Genomic DNA, 20741 nt, shown 5'->3' on the forward strand with positions numbered 1-20741 from the left:
AGAGAGGTGACTCATTACAGGTTAAACTTCCATTAAGCAGAAGGTTAATCCCCAATTCCTTAAGGACAATGAAAAAGAAATATGCTTCAGGCCTGTAATCAATCATTCTGGAGCATGACTAGCTTCCCATGACACTGTTCACTACGCAGCAGAACAGGGAATCATGGAAGAGTTCAGGGTATTTTTGCTGCCCATGATGATTTTTGTTTCCCCGTCACACCTATTCCACTACACCAATGATGGGTCAAAAAAAACTGTGCTCAAGGCTGCTCTTACTCATTGCATCCAACATAAGATGGATGAAGTTCAGGTTGTCGTCCTCCAGTGTGCTCTGGGGTTTGCCAGGAATGTTGATGAAACCATATCGCTCTTTATTGCACACGTACATTTGGACCTCTGCAAAAGAAAGCAACAGGGATGCTGATCAAGGCCTGGTAATTTGTTTAGCCTCATCCTCCAACCATCATTGCCTGGAACACTTCGCACTTTCTCTCCCAGTCCACCAAAAGCCTTCTTGCCTTGGCAAATCCACCTCCAGTTCCCCAAGGCCCAGCACCAACCCACTCTCTTCCATCCAGTGCTGTGGACATCAAGAACATAATGTAATATAGCAGAAGACCATTTGAACCCAAGCCATTCAATTAGCCGAGGTGTTAACGAATGGCAGGACAGGCTCGAGGGCCTGATAACCTACTGCTGCTTTGAATTCTTGTGGCTGCTTTGGTACTCAGCTCGACTTTCCTGGCCCTCCCAACTTTCCTTAAATCCCCCTGGTATCCATTGGTCTCCATCTTGAATGTGCTCAACGGCCGAGTGTCACTATGGATCCCCAGGGAAACCCAAGAACTGAAAACAGCAGAAACAGAAGAACAAGGGGAGGAGCTGGGTGGGCAACTCCTCCAGCCTGATCCACCAACATAACAGCATGGGTGATCTGTTTAACTCTACTTTTCCCTTAGAGACTGTGCATCGTAAATTCACAAGATCATTTCTAGAGATGAAGGGATTGGGCAATGAGGAGAGACTGAGCAGACAGGGACTATATTCATCAGTCTATTAGAATGAGAGGTGATTTCATTAAAATATATAAAATTCTGAGAGACCAAAGGGCCCAGAAGCTCAGGGAAAGGATGGCCATTTAAGACTGAGATGAAAAGAGGTTTCATTACCCTCGTGTATCTTTGGAACCATCTACCCTAGAGCTTGTGGATGCTCAGATGTTGAGTATGTTCAAGGCTGAAATTGAAAGATGGTGGAAGTCAAATTAAGGGGTATGGGGAATGGGTTTGCAACAGGTAATGAAGAAGATTGACTGAGGTCCTACTGAAAGACTAGGGTATTGAGATTAATATCACAAGTGGCATGGAAAAAGGCCAATAAGGCAGACAAACTCCATCATTCTGTGGCCAAAGATCATCTCCGAGCCCTGTATTCCGGGAACTGGTCACTTCAAAAAAAAACGTCAGGAAGTTGAAGGTCATGTTAGTCCATTTATGAAGTGTCTTCATCATAGTAAAACTTTCCTTGAATCGTTTTGCTGGAGAGCAACCAACAAAATTCAACAACAAGCCAGATAAGGTGAAACGAGAATAAAGCTCAGTCTAAGAAATAGTTGTTCAGGAGTGGTGCAAAAGGGGAGGGACAGCAAAGGAGAGAATTCTGGAGCTTAGACTCAAGCAGCTTAAGGCATGGATGCCAGGGGTGAAACAATTTAGAAAGGTTGAGGAGTGGGGAGGGTTGGAGGCGAGGGAGCAGAGTGTATAGGAGGGGAGAAGTAAACAGAAGCAACAAGAGAGCTGAGAGGTGCCTGGGGTGGAATGAGGGGGTGGGCAGTGGGCAGAGGGGTAAAGTGAAAAGAAGGAGAAAATAGAAAGTAGAACTGAGTCAGTGTGGAAGTCAAAATGGCCACGTGAATGGACAGGGAATGGTAAGGGATAAAGGCATGGTCTGGGAGAAAAGTATGAAGATCCTTATGTCAGCAGGAGATAAGAAGCAGTTAACCATTCCACCACTGGCAGCCGGTCACTCCGCTCCCTCGACCGCTAAGGAAAAGACTAGTTGATCTGCTCTGCATTCACCAGGAATGAGGCATTGTAATTCTTATAGCCTTACACTGCAGACATGTGATCCCCTAAGACAGAGGGAGCCAGGGCTAAGAAATCAAGAAGAAATTCTTCTCCAACTCTCAGCTGATGGAAGCTGGTCAAGACCAGCAAATGGCATGGAATGAAAGAGGGAAACTCAAGGTGTGGGTACCAAGCAAGGGGGAGAGAAAGTAATTCCTGTACACCAGACCAGTAAAGAAAATTCTCTTATTTGTTCTTTCATCTGTTGACTCCTGTCCACACACGCAAACCAACTACCTGAGGCACGACAGGAAAATGCGAACACGATGATGTCATCGAAGGCCCAAGAGTAGTCCGGGTGTGGAGGGTAAAACGCCAGGTTCTGCGCGGCTTCCTTGCGCAGGTCGATCAGGAAGGTGGAGTGCACCATAGGAACAGCAAAGCAGCCTAACCTCTGGCGGTTCCGAGTCGGGAAATATTCTGCCGTCCTGCGGTAGTAACCCTTGAGCGAACAAAGCAGGCATACATTACAGTGCCAGCTACCCTCACATTTCCAGCATTTACAGCTCGATTTCCCTGCTGGTAATTCCAGATACTTATTGGTCTTCACATGTGCTCTGGACCTGCCCCATCACCTCTTCTATTTAATCTCTACCACAAACCACACCATTCCCCCACTTTGGTTTTCTCCCACCCAACATCTACACAGAACGTTAGCACTTGTTTCTCTTACCACAGAGGATACCTGACATTCTGAATGTTTCCAACATTTTCTGTTCCATTTAAAAACACAGGAGTTTGGAAACAAGCCCTGCCCATCACTCAAGCACTTACCACCAAGTTCCCATCAATGGATGGAATCGCTTGCGGCTGCCAGGCGCTGTTTCGTACTCATTAAAATGAACAGCCAGATGTTCCTGACTAGGCTTGAACCCAGGTTCCTCAAAATCCCAGCTGGAAGATCAGGCTCACTGCTATAGAAATGGGTTCTATTACTTCAAGACCCAAAGGGAACACCATAGGGAGGGAGAAGAGCTGCGCCCACTGTCAACAGCCTGAGCAATGTGAGGCAGGGCTTCGAGGAAGGGGCAATCGGGAGGGCACAAGATTGGTGGCAACAGCTGCCTGTTAACTTATTGTGGATCCTGGGGGTTCACTCTCTTGCTTCCTACCTCAACAATAAGATTACACAGTTCAAGCTTACTTCCCCTGTGGCACCCTCTTTGGAGGCACTTACTGCAGCATAGTTGCACATCCTGCAGTCAGGCACAATCAAGGACAGCTATGGGGTCCTCAGGCAGGTATTGGGCCCCTCAGCTTGCGCGCGGAAGGGGCCTGACAGAAGAGTGACGAATGTCAGGAATTCTTTACCTAAGAGCTTTGTGGAGGCTAAATCATATTTAAAGAGGAGTTAGATAAATTTTGTAAGGATCAGGGAGCTGAAGGCTATGGGGAACAGGCACAGAAGAGGAGATAAGGCCGAAGGCAGATTAGCCATGATCATATTGAATGGTGGACAGGCTTGAGGGGCCGAGCGGCCTACTCTTGCTCGTATTTTCTTGTGATCCTGTGACAGCCACATGCCTTTACCAATATGGCAGATGATGCACAGTCAGCATAAAATGAAGCCAACACCCTGTCTTAGATACAGATGTTAGACATTAAACTGATACAATGGGGGAATTGAGACCCAAAAACAAATATCTGAGCCTCCCTCAACCTCAGTGACCAAAGCTGGTCGTTTTGCACCAATTTCCATGGATCATCTGAGGTAATTCATCTGATGACGTCAGAGACTTTTTCCCAGGGCAACAATGGCTAACACGAGGGGACATAATTTTAAGGTGATTGGAGGAAGGTATAAGGGGGATGTCAGGGGTAAGTTTTTTTACACAGAGAGTAGTGGGTGCGTGGAACGCACTGCCAGCAAAGGTTGTGGGGGCAGATACATTAGGGACATTTAAGACACTCTTAGACAGATAGATGAATGATAGAGAAATGGGGAGCTATGTGGGAGGGAAGGGTTATATAGATCTTAGAGCAGGATAAAATATCGGCACAACATTGTGGGCCGAAGGGCCTGTACTGTGTGCTGTAGTGTTCTATGTTCTATTTGTAATTGAATGGGAGAATCCCTCCAGAATTTCAGTGCTCCCCCCCACCATCCCACCAATGAGATCATGGGTCTGCCCTTTCAGGAGAACGTAAGCCAAGGCTCGCGTCGTAAAGAAAGGAGGATTTCACTTCCATGTGAAGAATCTGCGGAAGCAGCTCGTTACCTGAGGAGTGATCCCACACCAGAAGTTGGAGTAAGCTGTCTGTGAGATGAGCAGTGGAGCTATCACGGTCTTGTTCTCAGCCATCAATAGGTTGAGTGTTTGGTTATTGGTCAGAATATTATCTGTGTCCACATACTAAAAGTACAGAGAAAAAGAATGGGCATTAAGTTTAAGCAAACATGGCAGTGGCTGGAGATTTGAAACAAAAGCCAAAATAGCTAGAAATCGCAGCAGCTCAGGGAAAGAATCAGAATTAAGACTGGGTTAGATGTTAAGTCCCCATTGCATTGGGAGAGGGAGGGAGGAGGGAAATTGATAACACATAGGGAAATTGGTGCTTTAGGAGGACGACGTCAGCTCCTCCGTGATGTCACTTTTTGAGTCCACACCCTCTCAGGACTCAGGCAGACCATCTAGCAGCTCAGTTACTCACACGTGTGGCTCAATGTGGAAGCTGTTTCCAAGGGGAACTGAGGCACTTAGCCCTCTGATGTTCATCTTGTCTTCAACTTCCACATTTGTCCACCTCCGCGCAAACTCAGAGACACGCGAGAGATCAGATGCCGATGCATCGGTTCCCCAGACTCACCACTAAGTTCCGAATCAGACTGAGCTGAAGGGAAAATGCATGTTGCATCTGGCCCCTCTGCTGTAACCGAGGCATAGCTGGAACATCAAACTTCATTAAAAATATAAGTTTTGTTTAAAATTTCATTTCACTTCATGTTTCTAATTAATTTACTGCAATGTAATTTTCAAATAATTATGTATCTTTTTTTAAGTGATTTTCATTGTCTAAATCCACTGAAATTGAATTTAACTGTCTCTGAGTACCCTGCCCCGTGCAGCGTAACTTTGAGCTGTCAGTAGCCATCAGATGTTGACCAGGACGGAGCCTCAAGTCCCACCACCCATAGCCTGGCCACCATCTGTGACCTGCTGTGCCTCATGGTTGGACGACAGAGTGGACACCTTTGGGGGCAATTGGTCCCATGGGGCTGCAAATGTTGGTGTGGTGATGAGGATCGTGGGGGTGGAGAACATGAGGCATGGGGCAAGGGGGAGAACAATCCAGCCCATTAATGGGGGAGGTGAAGCCAACAGTTGGGTTTATGCCTGGTGACTCCCATATCACAAGTGAGCAAGAGCAGCTGATGGAGACACAGGCAGCAACGGAGTGTCCTTGTCGGAACGCTCCAAGCTCCATCCAGCTGCACACTGAAGCTACAGCTTAGGGGCCTATGATCATCATGCATTGGAGCAACAGCAAAGAATGCACAATGTACTGCAAGCATGCACAATTGCAGGAAGAGTGAAGGAATGTTTGATGGCCAGTAACGATCAAATGATAAGTGGGCTGATGACGCAAGGTAAAAATCAGAGAGCTGTTGGTTCATAAAGCAACCCAAGTGGAAAGGAACATTCCACAACAACAATGAATTATGACTGTGGATTTTCCATCATGGAAAGCGGTGTTGGAGAAATGGCTTCCGTCAAAAACAATGCGGTTAAAACCAGCAGGGTTCCTTCAACCACATAACATGACAGAACTGGCTGCAACTAACATCAGTGAACAGAAACCTCATGCACTTACATAATATCCACTGGTCTGCTCTTACAGGAAATGCTATCTCATTGAAAATGTCAGAACATCCCTTTGCTAAAATATTGGAGCAAGGAACATCATATTGATTAAGTGTTTTAGGCTCAGTTGCATCAGGATCAACAGCCCTACTAACACGTCGATCATTGTCCACCCTCGGAGGGGTATTCTCTGGGGACCCCTTCCTGGATGACATACAACATATTGTCAGTAATAAGGCTATAATTAAGTCTCTCCAGGACCCAGCATTTCTCACAGGCAGACGCCTATTGTTGCTGGCATTCCACCAATATGAATTTTTAATTTTATGTTTTTCCAATTACTTTTCCAATAAACTGAAATAACAAAGTCCAGAAAGTCCAGGCTAATGTCTGTTACCAACAACAGCAGTAATTGGCAAAGGTTTATTTGGCAATCAGTTCACCTCCTTTAAAATCACTGCTGCCAGCAATCCTTGCCAGAGGTGAGCTTAGTTTACCAGCTGGCACACAGCTGCAAATCTACACTGTTAGCTGGAGCCTGCACTCTGGCAGATGTTTGTTGCTATGGCTGTGTTAAGAGCATTTGACATTTGGCAAGAACAGAACTCCTCAGCTTCTTTGCATGTTGGCAATTCAGAGCAAGCCAGAATCCGAGGACTGAAAGTACCGAACAGCTCCACAACACACAGGACAAAGCACGGTCAAATTCTGACAGATGTAGGAGGGAACGAGACTAGGCTTGGACAAGTCTTCAGATCACTGAACATTGAAAACCAATTTCCTGCCATTATCCAAGGGAACTGAGCAATTCTTTTCAGCCCTTCCAGTGCCTGCATAATTTTAACACATACGATTGGTTTATTTAACACATGTAACACCTGGTCTAAATCTCCTCCTATATCATCCTGTCAAACATCTAAGGCAGGACAGAAGCAGAGTATTTGGCCAATAGGAAGGTCCCAAGGTCTTGGAACCTTGCAGCCTAACGGCATGAACGTTGAATTCTCCCATTTTAGATAATACCCACCCCTCTTCCCCACAACCCCCCCCCACCATGCTTCTTCTGTTCTTCCCTGTCTTAGCCCCCTTTTCCTTTGACCCTTTTTCTTTTTACCTTTGACCCATCCCCCGGTGGATCTGCTCTCCCCTCCCCCACACCTGCCTATCACTATCTCTTACCTGCATCTACCTATCACCTCCCTATCCCCACCCAGCCTCCCCTCCTTTGTCCACCTATCACTGCTCTGCTTTTCCCTCCTATCAATCCTGTAGAAGGGTCCGGACTCAAAACGTTGACCGCCTGCTTTTCTCCATGGATGCTGCCTGGCCTGCTGAGTTCCTCCAGCATCATCGTGTTTTACATTTGGCCAATAGGACCTGGCCAGGGTTCACAGTCCTCACATGCCACCTTATCACCACCAGCTATTTTCTTCTCCCTCACGTGTTTATCCAGCTTCCCCTCAAAGTCATCTCTGCTAGTCGAGGTCAGTAGATCCTCGATCCTGGTCAGGTCCTGGACATTCTGCTGTGACAATGTGCAGAGCTGACTGGTGCCTTCCACCTGCTCTTGAGGGGCAAGTCTCTGGGAGCAGATGGGCTGACTGTGGATTTCCTCAGGGCTTTCAGGGATGTCCAAGGGGCGACCATGCGCAAGTCTTGGAGAAACGACTGATGACCGGGGAGGTGCCCCTGTCATGGCTCAGGGCAGTCATTGTCCTTCTGTCTATGATCTCTGCCACTTCTGGTCTCTCACAGCACAGACTACAAGATCTTTGCCCGGGCTACGTCTACTTGCCTGGAGTGAAAATCACCTCCTTCTTTGCCCCAGGTGAGGTGTGGCAGCCTTAGATGCCAAGTTCTCCCTTCACTGTATCTACAGGGCCAAGAATTCACCCCCAGGTAGGCACTGACTATCACTCTGTGTTTACTGCTCCAAAGCACATTAGAGCAGGGTGGAGGGAAGAGCTTGTACAGTGGGGAAAACAGTGGAGAAAATGACAGAATGGAAGAAGTTACTGAGGATAATGTAACTGTTCCAATGTTTAAACAAGTAATTATTTGTGACAGCGTCTGCAGGGAACTGGGTGTGGTCATTAGATGGCGAGTGGTTGGATGGGAGGAATCACTGAAAATGCTGTCATTCTGACCTTAATCCTGATGTTAGAGTGAAAAACTAATACATGTTCCAACTCAGAGCAGTAGCATGCCAGTCAATAAAGAACTGTAACACTGCCAGATATCAAAAAATAAGACAAAAATAAAGAGAATTACAGAAATTTCTCAGCAGATAGCCATGCATCATCCTCCAGCTGACTGCATGTTGTGCCTAGTTACAGCATTTAGATTTGTCCTTAAAGAGGCAGGCAGCTTACATACAAAATGCCGGAGGAACTGAGTGGGCCCTGTCGTGTGCACTTTTATGACTTTGTAGGGTATCTTTGCCCACGAAAGCAGAACAGAATCTGATGGTGTTAGCTACAGTAGATCTGTAGGTCTATTCATTTTTTTAAAAATTAAGAAGTCTGCAGCTAATTGTTCACCATTACAGTGTGTGGCAATAAACTCACACTTGGCAGTCATTTGTCAGCAGGTTGCCTCAGCCGGTTCTACAGTGGAAGAAGCCAGCTTAAATGCTCATTAAAATAAGGCAGTTCCATTAAATACCTTGGGTGCTACAAGAAAGCAGGTCAAGTGATATCACCCTCATTAGACTAACAAACTGGTAATGAGATTACATCATGATTGAATTACAGTTCTGTAGATGTAGTTTTTCATCCCCTACTCAAGTTTCTCTCTTGGCATGTTTCATTATGTTACACACACAACATAAACACACATCACGTATATAGGTAGACGTGTAGCCTAATGCAAGTCCAGCCACCACATCCTCTTCCCCGCCCAACCATCCTGCCCAATCTGCCCTCTGGGGACCAATGTTCAGCTGATAACTTGCCAACAGGCTAATTACTGGAAGATCCTTCACATCCACAATCTTAATGTGAATAATCAGACTGTAATCCATCTGTGACTGAAAGACGGCTTGTGACCTTTGTTGAGGTTCCCCCACCTGATTATCCACCATCTGCCCTGCCCAATACACTGCACTCTGCTCTCTGACCTCTCTTAACCTGGGAGGTTCCTGTGGAGAGCACCAGTAATCAAAAGGTGATTTCTCCTGCGAACAGCTCAGCCTGTTCCCCAATTATCCTTTAAAGTCGAGTCCCCATCCCAATTCTCTCACCAGATATCCTTCATTCTTTACTTTCTCAGCCCCTGCAGCGGGCAACTCCTTCAGCTCAGTGGCTTCAATCTCCATCAAGGGTTGATAAGGGAATGGGGGGATGAAAAGTAACTGGTGGATGAGGATGTAGGGCCAGGGGAAGAGAATGGGATCAACAAATTTGTCAACAGAGAGCATGGGGAAAAGGAAAGGAATCTTGTCTTCTAGTGGATGTGAAGGGTGCTTTATAAATTCTGTTTTCTTTTCCTTTATTATTCGCCTGAGCATTTTAATTATTTGACAGATGTGCTAATTTCAATTTGCAAAGGAATGAACAATTTTCATTTATATACCAACTTGCATATCTTTAGAAGCTTCCAAAGAGCATGAAAGCCATTGAATTATTTTGACGTTGAGACTATGTTCTCCCTGTCGGCAAAACTCAAAAGACAATTTGCAAACTGCAGAAGATCATCGTCAATGGTGACTCAGAGATAGAGGTTGGCTCCAGCAGAGGGTCAAGTTCCCAAATCAAAACTGCCAACATAAAACAAGCAGCAAAAACAGAGAAAACCATCAACTGTTTCATTGCTACACACACTGGTGAATCTGCAGCAAGCAGCTGAGAATTGTAGCATGTGGGAGGAGGAGGTTATAACTGCTCAGTCATTGGAAGTTACTGTCAAGTGTCAGCACCATCATAAAGTGCTTGGTTTAATGAAAATCAGGACAGATTACCTGCCATTGAGTCTCCTTTCAATTCTCCCTCTCAACCCCCGCACCAAATTCTTCCCCACTTCTTGCCATTCCTCACCCTAAATCGCTCCATAACTGGAAGATGTGCCTTTAATTGTTTGGTTCCTTTGCTCTACAGCTACCTCTGACCCATTATAAACTTGGATGACAGTCTCGGGATAGAAGGTAACTTGCTTCCACTCCAGTTCTACGGGTCCTGAGGTGGCTGATGAGGCCATTGTGGGAACTGAAGACCCTCCCACAGGTGAGGCAGGAAGTGGGTAACTTGGCTGGTGGGGCACTGCTTCCATTGTGTACACTGGGCTTACGCTTCCTCCTGTCTCCAAGGCCAAGTTCTCAGTGCCATCCTGGGAAGTTGGGGTCATGGCTGGGGATTCCCAGGAGTTGGTGAGGATGCCACAATTTTTCAAGGAGACTTTTCGAACATCTTTGAATCATTTCCACCATTCACCTGGTGGAATCGCTCACTGTGACAGAACTAGGAGTGTCTGTCTTGGGATTTTGATGTCAGGCAAACAAAACATCCCACTCACTGGGGCCAACCAAGTATAATTAGGGCCTCGCTACTGTGGATGATGACATCAGAGAGGACACTGATATTGGTTCATTTATCTACTCAGTGGACTTGGAGAAATTTGCAGAGACAATGGCGGTACTTCTGTCTTTTGAAGTGCCTCCTGAGGGCAATTCATCTCTTGAGAGAATACCATTGGGCAGGATCACTACTGCTTGACAGGCCAGGAGTGCTGTACCACGCCTGAAGCCGTGGACTTCAAACATTCTTTTCCTTTGATAGCCAAAGGCTGTGCTGGCACACTGAGGTGATTGCAAATTTCAGAGAGGTTGCCCCTGAATATGGCAAATGGTCCCTGTTTTCCTCAGATTCACCATGGACCCTTATTGATGGAGGGTGAGATCGCACAGCAATGGAGGACTCTTGTTTTGCGGATGTTATGTGCAAAGTTCACTCCCACATATGTTTCAGTGAACGGACTGACAATCACTTGGAGCTCGGCCTCCAAATCTTCACATACACAAGTGTTGCTTGCATACTGAGGCTGGATGACCTTGGTTCTGGAGTGGAGGTGGCAAAGGTTGAATAGCCTCCCATTTATCCTGTAGATTTTGCTTCATTCAAGTGGGGAGCTTGTAGGAAGTGAGCTGCAGCATTACTGTGAAGACTGAGAGAAGTGTTGGGGTGATGACGCAGCCTTGCATGACCACAGTCTGAAGTGAGAGAGAGTCTGTTGTGCATCAATTGGCCCCAGCTTCACCAAGCCTTTATTTTACTACGCACTTAGAACCTGGGAGCTCAGAAGTTCTAATGTTGACATTGTCAGCCTGAGTAAGACATGGCAAGCTGGAGATGGTCGGCTCAAAAAAAACAAAACCAGAAGAGGAAAGCCAAGTTCATGGTGTGGGTTTGCTAACAAGAGTGACCTAATCTGAAGCACCCAAAGAGCTTGCATTGGGAGAGGGGGCAGATAGTGAGTGTAGGGCCCACAAGAGTAGAGGGAGCCCACACAGAAGATTTTGGGGAGTATCTAGCCCAGATACTGAGGATGCCTACGTTACCCTTGGGAGCCATGTGTTTCACTGAGGGCCAGCCTGCCTGTTCTGATGGTGAAGGGGACGATGGCTTTGCTTAGTCCTGTTCCTCCTACAATCAACAAGAATAATGAACAAATCAACCAGCCCAACTGTTTACAGAAATGCTGCCATCTTGCACCATGTGAAGAGAGAGTCACTGCTCTTTGAAAAGTAATGCATTGTGTGAAGCATCTTCAGATGTGACAAGGTCTTATGCTAATGGTGGATCTTACAGCTTCAACATTTAGTAACAAAATGGGAGATCCACAGAACCATGAATTGGATCATGCACTCATTAGAAAACCCCAATTGCCCCACAGAGGGGGAGAGGCAGAGTCCTTCCCCTTCACAGGAAATGATGTCAGCTCAACTCACCAGAATGTAATCAGCCCATTGTTTCCTGGCAGATTTGAGTGCAGCTTGCTTCAGCTTCATCATGTATTCAAATCTGGTTTGCGTCCAGTGTTTGGGGCCTAGTTCATTTGGATAGGATCTACAGGACAAGAAATGCAGTGTTAAATGCAAGAAGCAACGAGCAGGTACAGCTTGCTGTATTGTTGACAAGGAAATCCCAATTTCCCAGCCTACCCATCGCCAAATACATCATGGGCACATCCCTCCCCACCATCGGTAGTATCCACATGAGGCACCGCCTCAAGAAGGCAACACCTATCATCAAAGATCCCTGCCATCTGGGCCATGCCATCTTCTTACAGCTATCATTGGGCGGGAGGTACAGAAGCCTGAAGACCCACACCACCAGGTTCAAGAACAGCTACTTCCCTTCAACCATTTGGCCCTCGAACCAACTGGCACAACCCTAATCACTACAGTATAGCAACACCATGACCACTTTGCACTAAAATGGATGTTGTTTTATTTTCTTCTAATTGTACTCTTACTTGTAAAAAATTGTGTATAATTTATGTTTATTTTATGTTTTTCTTGTGAATGCTGTTTATATGATGCTATGTGCCTGTGATGCTGCTGCAAGTAAGTTTTTCATTGCACCTGCACATACATGTACTTATGCATATGACAATAAACTGACTTTGATCTCACCCAGATCAGCTTCAATAACCCTTATCCGAGCTGGGCATTGTCTTGACTGTAAGTCTAGACACTGGGTGTTAGCAATTTGTTCAACTATACCAATCTGATCTTGTCTCCAACTCATAACCACACAAGCCAAACAAATAAGCAGTCCATACCCATATTCAGCTAAACCAAGACCACCTGATAACTTGCCACTTCACACAAGTGCCAGCAATGATGATTTCAAGAGAGGGTCTAGACCCCTACACTTGACATTCGATAGCATCACCGTCACTGAGCTCCCACCCTTGACATTCTGAGGTCAGCATTGACCAGCAACTCAACTGGACTGGCAAAATAAATATTGTGGCCTCAGGAGCAGGTCAGGGGCTGGATATCCTGTGGTAAGAGACTCACCACCAGATATCCCAGGGCCTGTCCACCATCAGTAAGTCATGTTAGGAGAGTGATGGAACATTCTCCACTTGCCTGGATGAGTGCAGGTCCAACAAGGCTCCATCTGGGACAAAGTGGCCCACTTGATTGGCACTGCATCCATGATTTTTTTTTCCTCTGTCACTATTACACCATGCCCACAGTGTGTTATCATTTACAAAATGCAGTGTAACAAGTCACCAGGACTTTGTAGGCAGTGCTTCCCAAACAGCACAAGGGCAAAAGGTGCACGGGAACACCACCACCTGAACATCCCCTTCCTAATCACATTTCATTCTGACATAGTTTTTCTGTTAAATCTGTCTCTGTCTCCACAGATGCTGCCTGACGTGCTGAGAATTTCTGGTGTTTTCTACATTTATTTCCGATTTCCAGCATCAGCACTGTTCTACTTTTGACATTTGACCAATTCGGTAGTTTGAAACTAATCTGTCATTCAATAAAATTATGGCTGATCTAGCTCTTCCAGATTCCTGTCCAATCCCTGTATTCTTTTAATCCTAGTGTCCAAAAATCTATTGAATACAAGTCCACACAAAGGCCATAACTGAGTATCCACTGGCTCTTGAATAAGTACAGTATAACTCTGTTAATCCAGCATGTTTGAGACTGTGGTGGTGCTGGACTGGCAAGTGCTCAAGACTATTGGATGGTACTCCAATTAATATCCCACCATTCAATTAAATCATTTTTTAAAGATGTTAAGCAGTACTATATTATATTTTTGAGCAAACCTTGTAAGGTTAAAGGAAGCATGGCCCAGGTGAGTTTAAGGAGAGAGTGGGGAATGAGACTCTGGTGAGTTAAAGGGAGTGCAGCAACCACGGTCCCAGTGCGTTAGGGGGAGCTCGGAAAATGGGGCCTCGGTGTGTCAAAGGGAGTGCAGGAACCGGGGACCTGGTGTGTCAGAGGGAGTGCAGGAACCGGGACCCAGTGTGTCGGAGGGAGTGCAGAAATCAACACCTGGTGAACCAGTTGCCAAACCATCAGGATTTCTGAACAATGGGACAGCAGATGATCAGATTTTATTGTAACCCAAAGTTTCATCACTTAGTTATTAAGAAGAGGAGTGGGGAACAGAAAGGGAGACTCAATGGGGGTTGGGGGGTGGGAGGGAAGGAACTCAAAAAAGATAACAGTAGAGGAGAATTGATGGAGGGGACGGGAAAGAGAGAGGAAGAGAGACACACAGCAAATGGAGGGATGAAAAGTGACACAGCAGAGAGAAAGAATTAGTCGGAACTACAGCAATGCAGTGAGAACAAACAGGCCAGAAGGTAGAGACACAAATTTCTAGCAGCTAAAAGCTTTTGTCCTGGAAAATTTCGTTAATGTAAACCATAGTGTTTGTGTTTTCTATTCCAAGTGTAAATATTAACATTCAAAACATTTTTTTCAGTCCCCTGTAGTAACTATTTAATCAGATGGTCAATTCACCATGAGACGCCCCTCTCCCATTCCTCCACCCATCCGGAGCCCCAATTCCACGAATGGGATCATCAGGTGTCGGGACAAGCAGAAGTGTGAATAAAGATTAACAGCAGCGGGTGAACCAGCTGTGCGCTGAGGCACCGCCCGTGACCAGTCAGGGATCCACACTTGGCAACACAAGGCAATTACAAACACACACAACTCCACTTCCTGTCTCCCATGACAAACCCAGCAGCTGGGAAAGTAATCAAACACTGAGCCAGGAATCAGAAATAGAAAAACCACGAGCAAGAAAATCAAATCAGTATCTTAAATCATCTTGGTCCGCATGTTACTGAATGAATGAGTGTACACCGGGACACACTGCCCACCAGGACACAGCCTCGGGACACCACCCTACCCCCTCCACTGGGACACACCCCCCACAGGACCACACTCCCCTTTGGTCACAGACCCGGGACACACCCCTGTCAGTCTCCAGCCCCGGGACACACCCCCTATCAGGCCTTGGTGCCGTGTCGTACTCCCTTTCTTTATTTCAAAAACATATTGTTATTAATAACAATGTACACAGGAAATACAATCCGCGTGCCTTTCTCTATGTTCACTGTGCCATCAATTCAATACATTCTCCTACAATGCTTCAACGCCACTCCTGTTCCCTCCTTACAATGCACCCATGCAGTGTTTGAGAGGCTGTTGCATAGGGCAGTGTCCATGCCAGCAACATCCCAGACTGTGTCCTGCCACTACTGGATACCCAGGGGTGGACCCAAGTACAGCAACCGGGAGAGTACCTCGCACCTGCTGCCCAGGAGAGAGCGCCAATCCCACTTTCCCAATTTCTGTTTCACCATGGCTATCTGCTCCAGCTAATTCTTGTCACATGCCCCAGCACCTTTAGGTAGTCAGGCTTGACAGGGAAGGGAACAGGGGACTGGTCGGGCCAGTTTCCAAAGAACTCTTAATGCAACTGATTCTGGTCCCCGAGGCCAGCTCAGACTGGTCACAGATGCAGATTAATCTACAGACCAACCATGGGTTCAAGGAGAAGAAGGTGACATTGTCCATCTACAGGCTTTGATCTGAGTGCCCCCACTGCCTGGCATCATCGCTACTTTATACCAGTGAAGCTCCTGATAAATTTGACAAAGGACTCAGTACAACACACAAACAAGACAGGGCAACCTTGCCCAGCTCCAGATTTAATGGGAAGCTTTCTGTTTTGGACTGTTCTACTGATGTCTGCACAGAGCAGTTGGATCCAATTCCTGATTCCCTCCCAAAGACCACTTTAGGGATCATGTCCATCATGTATGTGTGTGATATCCTGTTAAAGGCACTCTCCTGGTCCAAGCTGACCGAGCAAGTGTACACCCCCCACCTCAGTCCTGTCCCTTATGTGGGCAATGGTACCCTAAGCAGGGCAAGGCTGTCAGAGAGTTTCCAACTGGGTATGGCACAGGTTTTGTCTCACAGGAGACCTGCCTCAATCGGCAATGACCTTACATAGGATCCTGTAATCCACATTCCACAGTGACAAGGGTCTCCAATGTCCTCCCTCTCCCCCTTCTGTTTGTAGAAGAGGATGAGGATGCCCTTCCATATGGATTTGACATGCTGCCAGTTTGAAGCATAACATTGTACACTTCCACCATGCCTGGGTTCACCCAGTCCACAGAGACAAGTACAACTCAGCCTGTAAGCCATCACTTTGGGAGTTTTATTCATCTCAAGAGAATGGATGGAACTCCAGGGTCAGTGGCTGGTCCAGACTCTCCCACTTGCTGTAGTCCATAACCTCTGAGCTGGAGGACAAGAAGCTGTTGTACAGACCAGCATAAGAAGGATTTACAGATCCTCAATGTGTCTGGCTGGGAGGATGTGACTGAACCACCCTCTTCCTGAAGGCTGTGGATCACAGAACTCCTCCTGTAAAGTGAGCACACCTCATCCTGTTCCACGAAGCGGACCCTGGATCAGAAGATGATCCTGGAGGACTCTAAGACAAAGAGCAAGGCTTGTGTCCTCTTTAACTCTCAGAGTTCCTCCTGCATATTCACCCACCTCGAGCAAAATTTTTTCTGGAGTTTACCCAATTCCCTCTGACTCTGTCTTGCTTTCTGAACTCCTTTGAGGATGAAGAACCTCTTGATGTTCTCCTAAATTGCTTCCAACCAGTGCATCAGGGAGTCAAAGAAGGGCTTCACAGTTCTCCAACCTGGGTGATCCCTCTTTAACTCTTCACTGTTTCTGTGGCAGGCAGCTTGACGTTCAACTTCTATGTCCCCCTCCCAGCCATTTAGTCTTCCTATAAAGTGACAGTCAACCCAAAGAAGGTACTACAGGCCAACCAAACACCTTCACATTCAGTGCGAAGTACTTTACAGCACAACATTCTGCTCATGTATTGACTCTCGGGGGAATGGAAAGCTTTGGGTGGGGTAAAAACAGATTGGGAGTCAACAATGAATTGAGTGTGGCTGGTCGATATTTGAATGAGTAGAACTTACATGGGTGGTGTTTGGGAGGCTGACACAGTGAATAAGGGACAGCAGGAAGGGCTGATGAAGGTTTCACTGACACTGAAGTCCCAATGGGGGCTAATGTATGTGGGATAAGTTACTCGAAGCTTGGCACAATTTGAGAACGAGTTGGATCAATTGGCTTTTGTGTAGAATAAATTAAAGGGGCACTACCTCTATCACTGCACAAGTGATATAATTGATTTAAGTGTGGTTGTGTTGTTCTCCACTTCCCTCAGGCCACCTGTGAAGGACAGGAAAACAAGCATTGCTGCAAAACTTCCCTCACTGGTATTTTACATTGGTTAACATGATACCCCAAGAATCACATTCCCTACAGAATTATCTGCATCCTTCTTGGAAATGCAACCAAACATTGCCAATTTCCCAACTGTATTCAATACCCCGAAGCCCACCCAACTCTCCACACCCAAGCCAACGTAATGCCAGCTCTGCCTAACTGACCAAACTCTAGCTGGGAAAGTGAAACACTCGCACAGTAACAGGCACCACTACCTGACTGTATGCAGTAATGCAATGAACGATGCCTTTTAAATTCTGCAGTAAGCTGCATTGCCTTGTCCAGACTTTACCACATCGGGGAGTTAACAGGATGGATGTAAATCATCAGGATGACTGTGTTTAAATTACAACCAGTAGAAGGTGAAGCTGATTGCTCATGCTAAAGGCAGTACAATCAGCTGTGAAATTTTCTCAAGGAAAAGTAAACATTTTCAAACAGAATTTAGCAGCTGGGGGAAAAAATGGAGAGGACTAATCCCAGGAGTGTTTTCCCTTTTTCTACTGGGAATGACTATGTTCCTAGTAGAGGCAGTTAGTTGACATCTTGATGGGCTAAATAGTGAACACATCTGTGATTACATGGGATGGTTGGTGAGAGAGCTAAATAGGAAGGGGAACTGATAAATGCAGGGGGACCATGAAATGAGGTTTAATTCAAGACCCACTTGGGATAGCACATGGGAGCTGGAGCAAGTGTGAGGTTAGAGCAAGCAATAGGGACAGCTGGAGAACTAATCTGAGGTGCCACAGGGCAATCCGTGAGGGGGTATGAGGTAATGCAGACTAACTCTCAATAAGCACAAGGTTACACAGGAGAAACTGGAGATAAACTGTGAAATTAAACAGGGAAACCTGATACATCCATTAGATCATATACAGCCAAGGTAAAGGTAATGGTCTTTCCAAGAATGCAAACATGACAGCTGAACATTGTTGTATCTTTTAAATCAATCTACATTGATATTACATTGTGAAAACTTCAGTGCATTTCAGTGTTTATCTCCTAAATGAGTAATAATCTTAGTCTTGAGAGCTCTGTTCCTATACAATTTCATTCCTTGTTCCCTTAGGAACCCTCTTAAACTGTGGTTAAGTTTTGCCATGGTCTCTGCTTCAGTCTGTAACACTGGCAGAACATTCCATAGCCTCAAAACCCTTTGTTCATGAATGTTTATTCTCCTCCTTAACCTCAATCTTTAGAATTTAGAATATTGGAGAGCTAGGAACACATTGCTGGAATGTGTGCTGTGTCCATAATAAACCATTAAAAACATCCCAGACAGTATCTGTTCAGGAACTGCCCAGAAGGATTAGCAAACTCTACGAGCATTCTCTCACCTACAAGAAACAATCTGCAGCAGAACTGAAAAGACCCCCAGGTTATTTAAGATTATCCTAAAATCTCAGGATTACTATTCTGATATGTTAAACTAGAACTCAGTTAGGTGGAGCAGCTTTAGTCACATGGCCTCAGCCAGGACGTACGTGTGTGTGTGTGTGTGTGTGTGTGTGTGTGTGTGAGAGAGAGAGAGAGAGATGTGTGTATGTAAGTTGGTAAATTGGTTTATTTTTGCCACATGTACTGGGGACAGTGAAAAATTGTTCTGCATACCATACAGATGATTTCATCACACCAGTACATCAAGGGGTGTGTGTGTATATTTCTTTTGGTTGTCTGGCCCTACCACAGATTCACAGAAAGGCTATACTACGTAGGAGACTGCCATTCAACCCACTGAGACAATGCCAGCTCTATAGAAGAGCAATCCAGAAGAACAACCAACTTCCCCACCCTCTCTCCATAGCCCTGCCATATTTTTTTCTCTTTCAGGTACTTACCTGGTTCCCATTTGAAGACCATGAATGAGTCTGCCTCCACCACCCTCCCTGGAGGCTCATTCCACACCACAACCACACAGAAAACTATTCCCTCCAGTTTTGCCAATTACCTTCATTCTAAGATCAAGTCCTTGTCATGTTTTCAGGTTTCCTCTTCAGACTGTCAGACCTTATGGGTCCACTGGCCCCAAACCAAGTACAGTGAGCTCTAGGATGAGGGCTTTAATCAGATTACAGTCCTGGTTACTTGGTAGCACATTTCTTCTGGTGCTATATAATAACAACAAAGACTTTTTATATTTATTTCTTCATTTGTCTCTGGGTTGCTGACATCACCTATGGGAACCAGGTGCTGTCAACACTATCAGAGAAGCACTACTCTGCGCAATCAACAAAGGCAAGATACCAGAGCTGTGGAGTGTACTGCACTTCACCTCCCCCACCCCCCCGCCCCAGCCCACTGCCCACCCCCCCCCCCAACTATCCACCACCAGCATGATCCAACTGTTTCAGGAGCAGGAAGGAAAACCCATCTAAAGCAAAACTGTAACAGTCAGTAACCCATCAAGGACACTCTGGTGGAATCAATCTTACCTTACTTTTTTCTGCCTTTTATTGGTTATAAATTTTAGAAAAATCAGTGTGCTGTGCATTTAAATTGAAGCTCAGATGCTGCCAGTCCAGATGAAGAGTCTTGATCCAAAACGTTGACTGTCCATTTCCTTCCACAGATGCTGCCTGACCTGCTGAGTTCCTCCAGCCATTTTTTTTGCTCCAGATTCCAAGATCTGCAGTCTCTTGTGTCTCCATTAAACCAACACTATCTGGTTGACAACACCTCTCTTTCCAATCTGCTGTATTTAGCCCTCTGCATTAAATAAACCTTGAAGCCCTCATGCCCCCATCGCATGTCTCTCTTCCTGTAAACTACATCCTATCTCCAACCTCCCTTTCCTCACAAAGACCCTCAACAGTACTGTCGCCTCCCAAATTGGTTGTAATTCAGGTGACACTGTAGAGGGAGTCCTGCACTGACAGAAGGGGCACCCTTTGGTCAAGCAATTAAATCTATGTCCTAACTCTCAAATTCTATGATTCTGTTTGGAAAAGAAACAAGATGTTCTCTCCAGCATCCCAGCCAATACTTACCATCAACAAACACCCTTAATTCAAATTTCATGAGCATCCAATCACTGTTTTGAAAGACAATCACTATTGACTTGCAACGTAATTTATTGCCGATGACAGTTGTATAATGGATGGTTGAAGTGATACACCAAAACAGCAAACTGCAGTTGTACAGCCTACTTAACCTAGTAAGTGTCCCAAGTGCTTCACGGGGCTGTCAGCAAACAACATTAAAACATCAAGCCACACAACGAGATAATAGGACCAGTAGAAACATAGTTTGGGCGAAGAGTTAGGGTTTGAGGAGAGACGGGGGAAAGAATTGGAGAGGCTGTGGGTGGGAATTCCAGAGCTCACAGCATCCCCACCAATGGTTTGAAGCCCAGAATGTTCAAGTTTAAGGTCAACATTGCCACAATAAAGCAAATTTATCACTGGAGAAACAATCACAGTTAAAAATGCCTGGATATACTTCTTCCTTAACCCTCTGGAAATCTGCTGGGTTGGATTGAGTGTGTACTGTGGAACC

At 45.8% G+C, this 20741-nt stretch overlaps 1 protein-coding gene across 2 annotated transcripts in view; it reads right to left on the bottom strand.

Annotated features, from left to right (window-relative positions):
- cercam (cerebral endothelial cell adhesion molecule) overlaps window positions 1–20741 on the bottom strand; it is a 72065-nt gene that overhangs the window by 45303 nt on the left and 6021 nt on the right. Inside the window, exons 3-6 of one of the 2 annotated variants that reach the window (XM_052037255.1) lie at window positions 11871–11988; window positions 4346–4480; window positions 2364–2568; window positions 277–396 (exon numbers count right to left, since the gene is read on the bottom strand). In XM_052037255.1, the coding sequence (XP_051893215.1) occupies window positions 277–396; window positions 2364–2568; window positions 4346–4480; window positions 11871–11988 (578 nt within the window). The remainder of the gene's footprint in view (window positions 1–276; window positions 397–2363; window positions 2569–4345; window positions 4481–11870; window positions 11989–20741) is intronic. The other variant, XM_052037257.1, reaches the window with a different exon arrangement.

The sequence above is a fragment of the Pristis pectinata genome, chromosome 23 (assembly GCF_009764475.1).
Source record: "Pristis pectinata isolate sPriPec2 chromosome 23, sPriPec2.1.pri, whole genome shotgun sequence".
Classification (NCBI taxonomy): domain Eukaryota; kingdom Metazoa; phylum Chordata; class Chondrichthyes; order Rhinopristiformes; family Pristidae; genus Pristis; species Pristis pectinata.